This window comes from Kogia breviceps, chromosome 7 (genome assembly GCF_026419965.1).
Source record: "Kogia breviceps isolate mKogBre1 chromosome 7, mKogBre1 haplotype 1, whole genome shotgun sequence".
Taxonomy (NCBI): domain Eukaryota; kingdom Metazoa; phylum Chordata; class Mammalia; order Artiodactyla; family Physeteridae; genus Kogia; species Kogia breviceps.
In genome coordinates this window covers 52,785,788-52,798,526 of record NC_081316.1, presented here as the reverse complement: position 1 = coordinate 52,798,526, position 12,739 = coordinate 52,785,788, and the positions used below count along the sequence as shown (strand labels likewise).

The following is a 12,739-nucleotide window of genomic DNA, read 5'->3' as shown; positions in this document are numbered from 1 at the left end:
CTCAAAAGTTTTTCTATACCTCATTCTGTATAAGGCTACTGCTAATTCTGGACTACCAGATTCAGATACCTCTCCTAGCTTTTATACTTTGCCTTTCAAGAAGCTTCTAGGAAAAATAAGCAGTAATTCAGCTATGGGTATTTCCACTCCTTGTGTCAAGCCATTTTACTTACTGAACTATCTATTGCGTTTTAGGTAATGTAGACAATGAATAAGGTGAAGATTTCTTGCCTGCCATCAATGAATTATAAGCTCCAACTTACCACTCCAACTCAAAAATGGTTGTCTTATGCACACTTCTTGATGAAAGTACATTATATTTAGGAAAACACTACTCATATTCAGTAGTGTTACAGATAAGAATAAACTACCTGGGGTCTTTTTGAAGATATGGACTGGGATGCTGAAAGGACATTTGAGTAAATAAGGAAATATGATCAAAAGTAGCGAGTAGGAATATCAAGGTATCTATTAACGCATTCCATAGTTGTACCCAAATAATTTTAAGATTTATTTTTCTTTTCTGTATCTTTGACCTATATGTTAACTATTATAAAATGCAAATATGATAGTGATTTTTAAAACTATAATATTCTCTCTCTTTAGAATAGCATATTGGTTAAACTTTAGACAAATCTGAGCTCAGTTCTAAGTTCTAATGTTTTCCTGAGCAAGTTCTTTTGTCTCTCCAAATCTGTTTTGTTATTTTAAAGTAAGGATAATAATAGTATTTCCCTCATTGAGAAGAATAACAGAGGTATTACATATAACTGTTCATTTTTATGTACAAAATGACAGATAAGATTCCAAGGGGGCGGGACTAAAGAATGCTTTCCAGAACTAGAGTAAGGAACAGATCCTGTGCAGAGAAGTCACATCAGGGTGCTCATGTGAAAGACAGAGAGCTATAGCAACAAGTTTAAATGGAGAATTTTATAGAACAATTTCCATAGAAATAATGTTTCTATGGAAATCAGTCAAAGAGTTTTTCAAGACTATATCTCAATAAGACCTCCAATAGAAAAAAAAAAAGTAAGAGAAACAAAGAATTATTTCAAGGAGAAAACATTTCACACAAAAAGGAGTGGGGAAGGAAGAACATTAGTACAAAAGAGGGTGAAAGACCAACTGGAAAAATTCACTTAGTCACACTGGTTAGGGGTTGTCACTAACTCCTTAGTAAAGAGAAACTGGAAAGGAGACTGGGTCTACTGCTGACCCTCTAAAACTCCTCCAGTGTAGCTACATAGAGTAATCTCTACACACTCATAGAATCGGTACACAGAGACCACATACTCGCCAACTTTCAAGAGAATAAAGAAGTTTGTGTCCTTCAGAAACTGGATAGAACTGTGAAAAATATAAAATTGGCTATAAACGTTGAAATTGTGAAACACAAGTCACAATCCTGTGTATTCACACACATTTTTTCATGAAAGTAAAAAATAAAAACAAAGGAAATGAAGCATTTGAAGATTTTGGACAAGAGTTAGCAGTGTCTAAAACAAGAGAGAAGCAAATGTAGTCTCACACCAGGCTTCTATGATTTCTGGATTTCATTGGGCAGTACCAGGCCACACTCTAGCATCCCTCTCCTCCACCAGTGCCGAATTAGGAACTGACACAAGGTTGCCAAGTTCTCATTTTACTTGTACAGACATTTAAAGATAATTACAAATCACCACTTACTACCTCATTCATTTTCACAAAAGAACGAACTGATAGAAAAAACATAGTATGGATGTGAACTCAGGGAGGAAATGCATTATAAAAAATTCACTACATTGTTCCTATTTTCCTCATTTTGTTGAGTCCACTTCTCTGTGGACTGGAATTAGTTCGTGGGCCAGGATTTCAACCTCACTGCCCTGGTGCACTTTTCTGTTCCAGCATCATGATGATAAAGACATTATACCACCAACTAAAACATTTTACTCCTTGGCAAATGCATATGAGGTGCTTGTTACACAATGTGAGATGTCAGTCTCAACAAATCCCTTATTGGTTTTAACAAACCTTAACCTTTACACTTTGACTTATGAATCAGCATTGACCCTACCTGGTTCTTAGAGTCAAGATACCCTTTGGATGTGCTACAAATGAAACTAACCAAACCCTTTGTTTAAAACCCATGTTATGTTGCTTACAACACTGAATTACAATTTTTGTTTGCATGACGATCTCCCTAACTAGACACTAAACCCCTCGAGGGCAGGATCTAGTTTTCCTCTTCTTGATACCCTTACAAGTAAAGCGATGTTTGGCATATTGTGAATCCTTGTATTTGTTGAATAACTGAGTGAATGGCTCTGCTTAGGTTATGTCTCCTGAAACATCATAATTATACATAGCAAATCCTTGCTACTATTTTATAGTTTTTTGATGGAAGTAGGAATTGGCTCTGTCCTTCAACATTCACTCATTCATTCTTCAGACATATTACATGAAACCCTTGCTATGTGCCTTGCACTGTGCTAACTGCTAAAGATAATCAAAATGATCAGAATGTAGTTCTTGCCTTCAAAGATGTCAAGAAGAGTTCTTTCTGGAGCTCACATTATCTTTTAAGCACAGTACCAATTTCCTGAATGATATAAATATAAATAGTCTGAAATCTTAATAGAGTGAACATTTATCCTCATATATTTTTCTTACCACTCTAAGAAGCAATACCCACTTTATATGAGTCCTTCTCTCTAACAGATTACAGCCACTATCCCCATGACACAGTTTACTTAAATTGGAGCCTTAGCCATATCCACTTTAAGTGAAATAATAAATCTGCTTACTATTGCAAGTCTTGTTGTATTTGCTGTTCTCCTGTGCAAACCCTTCCAGCCGGCACTGAAAACGATGCTGCCAAAATTCTTGAAACCAGGGATTTCGGAGGTTTGTTTCTGGCCGGAGCTTCAGATAATAATCATCAAACCACTTGACATCAGGAGATTGGAGCTTGATTGTGATTCCACCAACAGCTTCTCGCTGATATCCATCTGTCACATCATATCTGTCAGCCCAGCCATCACTGTGGGGAAACAAAAAACCCCTCAGCTTAGAACAGTTATCTTCTAAGAAAATTATTCTACTTGCTGTCATTTTGAAAACATTAGTCATTAAATGGCACTCAGGCCACACTATGGTCTTACATTATACTACGTGATTCTTGAGATAGCAACTTTCTAGGATAAAAAGTGCAAAACACAATGGAAACTTTGGGTCTAAGAATGCTGGAAGGTACCAGTCTCACTTACCTTGAACTGCAGAGAATAACCTTATGCTTTTGGCAGAATTTTACTGGTTGTAGAATATAGTATATGCATGGAAGCTGCGTAATATCACCATTCACACTATTTACTGAATGTTTAATAGCTAGGTCAAGTTAACTTTAAATACATTCTTTTCCTTTACTTAACAATAATCATTATAGTTATCATAAAGTAAAAATGAAAAATATTTCTAAAATATACCTAATGTTAATTTAACCATCCTATGACAGGATATTCACTTGTTTCCATGTTTCCATGTGACGATAGAGAGGTTAAAAAAAACTTTCTGATTATGGTCATTCAATTAAATATTGATTCATCAGAGCCTCAAACTGAAGTACTTATAGTCCATATTCCTCTTTCCTATCCCATGGTACTTCTCTAACACATTTAAAATATGCATATGAAATCATGTTTTACATTAGAGTGATTGAAAGAACTTCTTAGCAATAGGCCATCAAAGATGGTGACAGCGATCATACTCCTCAATATGAATATCATTCTATGTACTGATCACTCAAAGTAATGTAGGAATTTTAAAATAAAAGAGTTTGAAATCAGAGAGTTCTTGAGTATAACAGAATAAGGAAAAATATTCTAAGCTTATTTGGAAAATACATGAGACACAACATTGGAAATAAAAAACAAGAAAAAGTGTTTATATCAAATCTGGACACACCTTGGGGCATTTAGGAAAGAAGTGTCTCTGACTTTTCCCACCCTCTCTGTCATTTGGAATATGCAACTTGTGCTATGCATCTGCTGGGACCCGGTGGTACTATCCTTCCTTTGAAGAAGTGCAAGTGCTCTTTCAGAAGTAAAGAAAGTCAAGGGAAATGTAACCATGAAAAAAAAAAAGTAACAACAAAGAGGGAAGAGAAGATACGGAGACAGTTGAAGGGAAGAACAGAATGGAGCCTCCTGAACACAAGGCAGGAAAGGTTTTGGAGATTAGCTGGGTGAAAGGGAGTGGGTACTGAGGAAAGTGTGAGTGAAAGGATTTACATTAACAATCATTGTTTATTTCATTAATGTTCAGATATTTCTATTTATTGGAATGTTAATTTATTTTTTCTTTAATTTCTTTTTATCTTCCTTCCAATGCATTTTTGTCCTTTATGCTTTTTTTCGGGGGGGAGGCAGAGAGCATGCTCCAATATTTTACATAAATCTGTGCCAGGGAAAGTATTATGTAAGGAATTAATTAGAATAAGTAAAAAAAAGCATGTACTTTCTTCAGTATGCTCTGACTTAAAAACTGATAATGAGAGTTGTTCCAAAGGTCATATATTATTCATTAAGATATCATAGGGGCTTGAGATATTCATTCCTAAGGCATCCATGGGTGGAGGAGGATAATAAAAGAAACAAAGGAAAAAAATAAACCATTTCTTCTTCCAAGTCCTCCTTGACAAGAAGAGATTTCATGGAAAATTATCCATGTTGAAATTTCAAAAACTTTTGTGGCAAATCAGGAAAAAAAAAAAAAAAACTGATGCAATACGTTTTGTCCCAATGTTGAATGTGGTTACTTCACACATTATCGTCCCTGAAGTTTCTCATTTCAGCTGCACAGATTTTATTTAAAGCTGACAAGTTGAAATGAAGTGGGCTTGTTTGCTTCATTTTCTTGCTCTGTTTTGGAGGGTTTATTATATCACTGATAGGAGAGTGTGGGTCTCATTGGCACTCGAGGAGATGCATGGGCGTGCTGCAAATGGGACCGGAAACCCTGTTTGTCAAGCAGAGCCCCGTTCTCCAAGGAAGTGGGAATTTAAATTGCTCCTTTTATTCATGCGAGTTTGCTCTTATGTAATGCTGTGATTATGAATATTACATAAGAAATGTAAGATCATAATGGGTCCAATTTACCCTCACAATTCATTCACTGCATTTAATGGGGATTGTAAAATACCTGTCTTGATAAACTTTTTTGGAGGTGATATTTCCATTAAAAAAAAAAAAAAGTAAGGACCGTAGTGTGTTAATTTACTCATCTCTCATCATGTTCTTTAGCTTTTGTTTTCCCATGTATAAATCTCTACATTTAATTTAGCAAAAGATGATGCTTTTTAGTAGTCTATAGGTTAGAGTGGTGATTTTTAAAACAGTTTTGTTCCAGATACTTCCATTCAACAGCAAAATAAAAACCATAAAAGAGTTCCTATATAAACAGAAAATTCCAGTGTCTGTGTGGCAAAAAATGGTTATTCTATTTAAGCTTATGGGGGAATATCTGCTGTGCAAGTCTCAAGAAAGTTCAATCCATATTGGCTAGGTTAGATGGTGCTATATTGACTTTAGCTTATTAAATATTAACATTTTCATAAAAATGTGCTTTTAAGATTTGCATTAAGATGATAGGGTATGTCTACGTAAGGAATAATAAATTCATAAGTGAATAGCCAAGAAAACTTGAGCTTACCTTTCTACTATTTAATGCTTTCCATTGCATTGTTAGAGTGGACTATCAAGATTCTGGCACTACTTGAATGCTTTTGGGTGACATATATTTTACCAAATCAGGAAAAAGGGGGAAGGAAGATAAGGAAAGAAACTGAAAATGTACCACATTTCAGTCAAGTTTCTAGATTTAGTATCTATCTATCTATCTCTTCATCCATCCATCCAATTTCTTCTCATTGATGGACATTTTACCTATCTCCTTATAATCCATTCATTATTTTCTTTCCAATTCTTTGATTTACAGTCTTTTCCCATTATTTGCAGAATCTGTATTTGTAAATTCACCTACTTGCTAAAATTTATTTGCAACCCCCATACTGATACTCATGGCACTTTTATGGTCATTTTCAGATATACAGAGAGTGGCAAAAAAGTTGATTCTTCTGATGTGCATATACCTGGCTGAGGCTGAACAAGGTGAACTTCTGCTTTCTTGTTTTATTTTTGATACTATAAAGAAGTGTCCTTTTCATGGTCTATTAAGTGCCAAGTTTTTGCATTTTTGTGTGTTTTTTAAAATTGATTTTGCTGTTTAAAATATCCCCAAGTATCGTACTGATACATTATTTAGAGTTCCCAAGTGCAAGAAGGCTGTGCTATACCTTACATAGAAAACCAGCTGCCCCTGGTGGTCCAGTGGTTAAGACCCTGTGCTCCCAATGCATGGGGCCCGGGTTTGATCCCTGGTCAGGGAACAAGATCCAGCATGCTGCAACTAAGATTCCGCATGTGGGGATGAAGATCCCGCGTGCTGCAACTAAGGCCCAGTGCAGCTAAATAAATAAATATATTTTTTAAAATGTAGGCTGATACCTAGAGGAGTGGGATCGGGACGGTGGGAGAGAGGGTGACGCAAGAGGGAAGAGATATGGGAACATATGTATATGTATAACTGATTCACTTTGTTGTAAAGGAAAAACTAACGCACTATTGTAAAACAGTTATACTCCAATAAAGATGTTTAAAAAAAAGGTAGGTTGATAATACATATACTCTTAAAAATTAAAAAAAATAGCTGCATTTAGGCATGAGTAAAGTGCTGTTTTCTGTGAATTCAATATTAATTCATCAACAATATTAGATATTAAATATTAAATAAAGTATCTTTAGACCAGAACACCATAAAGCAAGGTTATGTAATGACTAGTTGATGAAAATGTGACTAGAGGCCCACGACAATTTAAACCTATATTTCCCGTAGGAGTAATGGTCAGTATTCACTAATTCAGTGTTTGGTGCCTGTTTATAGAACATGCCTACTGTGAATAACAAGTAGGTATGTGTATACATATATATATATATATATATATATATATATATATATATATATATATATACACACACACACACACACACACACACACATATATATGTACATATATATTTGGATGTTGTTATGGTTAGGTTTCCAGTTTTTAAATTTTTAAAACAATTTTTTTCCTATAGAGACAGTACTTTAGACATTGAAATAAGAAAAAAAATTTAAATTTACTTAGGTTGACATAACTAAAAGAGAAATCTTAAATATGTACCCATTCTCAAAACACCTCCTCAATAGAAACCTCAGATTCCTTTAAATCTTGCCTGCAGACATCTTAAGGACGTGCTCATCTAGCAAGAATTTACTTTTCATTTTCTTCCCAATATCACATTACTAAAATATATACTCTTACTCTACCATCTACCCTTTTCTCTTTCTCCTCTCAACCCCCAATTTCCATTATTTCTCATAATTAGCAATTCATGAAAGTTTAATTTTTATCTTTTTTCAAAAGAAGGTTCCTGTTTCAAACAAAACTGACTCTGGAATTCCCCAGCCAAAATTCATCTTCTATGTCTCTATAACTTTCCTTCTTTTCTTCAACATTTATTAAATACCTACCTATCTTAGACTAAATTATTTTGTGGCAGTAAACAGTTCCTGTATCTCAGTGGTTTAGAACAAAAGTTTATTTCTTGCTCAGCCTTTAGGTTCACTGCAGATGGCCTATAACTCTGCACCTTCATTCTGAGACATTCCTCCTGGGACATGGCTTATCTTGCAGAAGGGAAAAACAGAGAATGTCTTGGACTCATGCAGTGGTTCTAGAGTGCACTGGACCCATGCAGTGGTTGTTAAGTATTCTGCTCAGAAGTGGCGCATGTCACTTCTGCTCACATTTCACGGACCAAAGGGAGTTATACGGCCAAACCTGATCTGAATGGGACAGGTGTGTACAGTTTTTCCTACAGAGAGGATCAATGTATATTGTGAAAGAAAATGCAATCTATCATTTACTGTGTGTTGAAATTGTACTTAAACTTAGAAAAACATATGTTAACTAGGTTTTTTTTTCTTTCCTTTTTTTAAACATCTTTATTGGAGTATAATTGCTTTACAATGATGTGTTAGTTTCTGCTTTATAACAAAGGGAATCAGCTATGCATACACATATATCCCCATATCTCCTCTCTCTTGTGTCTCCCTCCCACTCTCCCTATCCCACCCCTCTAGGTGGTCACAAAGCACCTAATACACTACCAAATGTAAAATAGATAGCTAGTGGGAAGCAACCACATAGCACAGGGAGATCAGCTCGGTGTTAACTAGGTTTTAGACACTACACTCCAGGTGTTCACAGTCTAGTGGAGGAATGGGAGAGGAGGAGAGACGTAAATAAATGACCACATACCAACGAATATTGTTATAGGTATGAAATGAACGCAACGAGAGAGAAGATCAGTAAATAATTGACCAACTCTTCGTAGAAAGGTAAGATTTGAATTGAGTTTGGAAAATATGGGTAATGGAGTGATAACTGTATTTTGAAATGTTATTTTTTAGATAACAAGTAGGTATTTGTAAATCAGGGAATAGTGAATATTAAGCATTGCAGCTATATAGAGTGTACTGGATAGTGACTAATGAAAAGTAAGCTGAGGAAGACCATTATGACTGGTCTTCTGGGCCATTCCAAAAGTTTTGAGTTTTATCATTCAGGTGAAGGGGATCCAGTGGTGGCTTTTAAATTGGGAAGTGATACAAAGAGACGATGAGTACTGGATGAACTGTGGTAGCAGTGCGAGTGACAGATAAGAAAGGTTGTGGATGAGTGTTAGAGGATCAAGTTAGAAAAGTTGTTACAGTGGTTAAGGGATCTAATCGATGTTTATATTAAAGGAGTGGGAATGAAGAGCCTATTTGTAAGGAATTCTCAGAGTCCCTAGGACTAGATACGTGGAGAATAGGGGGTAAAGGACGATGTTTTTGGTTTATGGGAGATATTAGTGATATTGTAAATGACATTGTAGTTCCATGTCCTAAGTTGTAAAATACAGGAAAATAGGTTTGGGGTGAAAAAGGAAGAAAATGAATACAAGTAGGGATCTACAATGATCAGATTTCCCTTTATATGCTCTCTAGCACTTTGTTTCTGCTGGATTTCTATCTGTTCTCTACATATAAAACTAATTTGAGTGTTAAAAAAAAATACAAGTGAACAATTTTCTTACCTGTGGTTCGGCACTATATTAACCCACCCTATTCTATTATGTTTAGGGTTTTGTATGCTGAGCAATAGCTGTTGGCACTCAAAAAAAAAGAGAGAGAAATAATGAAAATTATAGAACTCTAAAGATCTGATGCTCTATACAATTATATCCTTATAACATTTTAACTTTAGAATTATTATTTTTATTATTTTTGTATTAACATATAGATATTTGAAGCAGACCAATGGTTATGGTTATAATATGATTACTGCAGGGTTTACAATCAGTAGATTTAACGTCAGAATATATTTCTGGAATGTAGAAGCCCCTAAGGATGCATGGTCGCGGGCGTAAAAAATTCTTGGAAAATTCTGAAGAAAAAAGGCTTAGTAATTATCAAATGTTAGAATAGAGATGCTCAGTAATTTAAAAATGTGTCTCTTATCAAAATCTAAATCTGTACAATGCAGACAATATACTTTTTCCTTCCTGTCCTTGTTTTAAGTTATTGCTATGGAAAACAAAAAATTTTATGTCGCACAGAAAGTTGCATCGGGTGATCCCCTGTAACAGTCTCCATGTTCTTTTCATTCTAATGCATTAATACAGTAAGCATTTTGAATGCATATTCTGTGTAGGCAAACTGCACAGACACTGTGGTAGGTCCCAGCACATGTCCTCAGCAGTCCATTAGGTATGACCTGCCTGAACGCGCATTGCTGACTTCCAGCCCACTGGGAGTTTCCTCATTTATCCTCCAGACTGAACATCCTCTTTTCTTTTTATCAGTCTTTCCCTTAATAGTACAATTCATTAGGTTCCTAGTCACCGAATCATCACTTATGAAAATCATATTCCTGTCTTGCCTTCCTGAGATTATTCCCCCATCCCCTCAATTAGTATCCTGGGTGTTTCCATACTCTTAGTTCTTACATTTACAGTCCCTTGATTTATTTACATGGAACGCTAATCACATACAGTGGGTATGGGTTTCATTAGCTGAACTCTCAAATGGCAACATGATTACTTAGTATAACTATGCAGAGTTCTTGGGGAGGCGTCTGCTGGGGGCAAACAACATAAAAAAATGATCTCAGTCTGCTTCAAAAGGAGCAATGCCAGACCAAAAATGTAGGCATCAGAATGACTCTTCCTAGCAGTTAGCAGTCATTAAATTTGTGTCAGGAGGTGTGAGTTTATGCATTGGGGAGGTAGGAGCGGGGGACGTGGGTATGCCAGGCACATACAATTATTCTTTTTTTTTGCGGTACGCGGGCCTCTCACTGTCGTGGCCTCTCCCGTCGCGGAGCACAGGCTCCGGACGCGCAGGCCCAGCGGCCATGGCTCACGGGCCTAGCCGCTCCGCAGGATGTGGGATCTTCCCGGACTGGGGCACGAATCCGCGTCCCCTGCATCGGCAGGTAGACTCTCAACCACTGCGCCACCAGGGAAGCCCACAATTATTCTTTTTTTTTTTTTTTTCACAATTATTCTTGATCACTGAAATCTTTAGTCCCGCTTAGCGTGATGGTATTGGTACTGCTAAGACTATCACACGTATGTTGTGTACTGGAGACGTTGCACTTGATTCTCATTCCTCAAATACATGACATTTCTTTCTTATTCATTGAACAAGTATTGGGTAACTAATAACTAATAACTTGTTAGTTATGTGGGAGGAGAGTGGTGAACAAGAAGACAAAATTTCTGCTCTCATAGAGGTAACATTTTGATGCTTTTAGTTTTGCATTTGTCATCATATTAAAGTTAAGTACATTTATTTGTTTTCCCTAAATTGTCTGTAAATTTTATGTTTTGGACATCTCATCCTTATGTTTATTATAATGCCTTGAACATACTAAGGACTTAAATGTTTAATATAACTTATTAGAAAATTAGACTTTAAAAGGCAAATTTCAAATCTTAGAGAATTCTGATAACTGCATATATATATATATATATATATATATATATATTTTAATTTATTTTTGGGCTGTCTTGGGTTTTTGTTCCTGTGCGCAGCCTTTCTCTCGTTGCAGAGAGCAGGGGCTACTCTTCTTTGCCATGTGCAGGCTACTCATTGCGGCGGCTTCTCTTGTTGCGGCACGTGGGCTCAGTAATTGTGGTGCATGGGCTTAGGCAACTAAGCCTGCGGCCTGTGGGATCTTCCCGGACCAGGGCTCGAACCCGTGTCCCCTGAATTGGCAAGTGGATTCTTAACCACTGCGCCACCAGGGAAGTCATAACTGCATATATTCATTTTTAATTGAGAAAGCAGCACTCTTTGATGTGCCTTATAAAATGACTCTGAAAGGCTGAATTCATTCCCCCCTCCAAAATGGTCCTCTCCCTTCTCTACCTGATGCTATTAAGGTTAATGAGTACATTCATTAGGCTGCATCCCAGCATTTTTTTCTTTCAAAATCTGTTCACAACCCACACAATTATTATGGAAACTGCTGTTCTATGCACATGTAATCATAGTTATCACCCTGACAAATCTCTTACCAGTAGCATTCTAACAGGTATTTTGGGATTTTTCTTCCTAATAGTGGGAGTCTGTCTACTGACTGCTTGGCTGTCTTCATATAATATTCCTTTTTTTTCCTCCCCTGGGGGAGTAGAAGGTCTTAGAATCTCTAAAAAAATAGTGAAAACAAAGAAGGATATTGAGCTTTTAAATAAAAGTTCTTATGTATGTACACCAGTCAACACTAATGAATTAATTCCATAATGAAATACAATGTAGAATTTTTTAGAAAATTGTTAGATTATTTACTGAAAATCACTTTATCTCCAGGGCTTGTAAATCTGAATTTTTCCCATGTCTGAGGGTAAGTAGGTGTGAATTGGAGGAGCTATATCAGAACATTCAAAAGAAGGAAGAAAAGTCAGGAATCTAAAGTTTGCTGTCTTGTGTAAGTCAGGTGATTTCCATTATATTGCTTTCCTGATTCTCTACAGGCCTGAAAGATGATTATTATTAGCCCTAGTTTTTACCATTGAGGAAATTGAGGCTCTGAGGAATTAAATAACCTACTCAAAATCCCACAGCTAGCATAGAGGGGATTTCAACCCAGATCTTTCTAGCTCCAACACTCCAGTACTTTCCATACTTCATGGAGCCTCCAAAATAATGACATACAGTGATGACAGCAGTGAGAAATGTTTGTTAAGGGGATCTTATTTAAGAGGCGTGTGCTGGAGGACAGGGAGCAGTATGTCGGGCTGGGAATACATGGGCAAGATTCTCATGCTCTGGTATATTCACACCTTCTCCTACTTTTTCAACCAAACACTAATCTAGATCAGAACTGCTGGGAAGGGATTTTGAAACTATAATTAAGATCCCAAGGAAATTGATGTTGAAATAGGGAGATAATTCGTAAGGGTCTGACCTAATCAGGTGAGTCCCTGAAAAGTGACCACCTCTTCCTGACAAAAGAGATTCAAACGTGAGAAGGATTTGGCATGAGAAAGCTGGAGGAGATGCTCCATTGCTGGCTTTGAAGATGGAGGGAGCTGTATAGTAAGGA

General features: G+C 36.4%; 1 protein-coding gene across 6 annotated transcripts in view; it reads right to left on the bottom strand.

Moving 5' to 3' along the window:
• Window positions 1–12,739, bottom strand: part of GRM5 (glutamate metabotropic receptor 5) — a 552,365-nt gene that overhangs the window by 149,618 nt on the left and 390,008 nt on the right. For all 6 annotated transcript variants that reach the window (XM_059070417.2, XM_067038305.1, XM_067038303.1 and 3 more), the window contains one exon: window positions 2,790–3,025. In XM_059070417.2, the coding sequence (XP_058926400.1) occupies window positions 2,790–3,025 (236 nt within the window). The remainder of the gene's footprint in view (window positions 1–2,789; window positions 3,026–12,739) is intronic.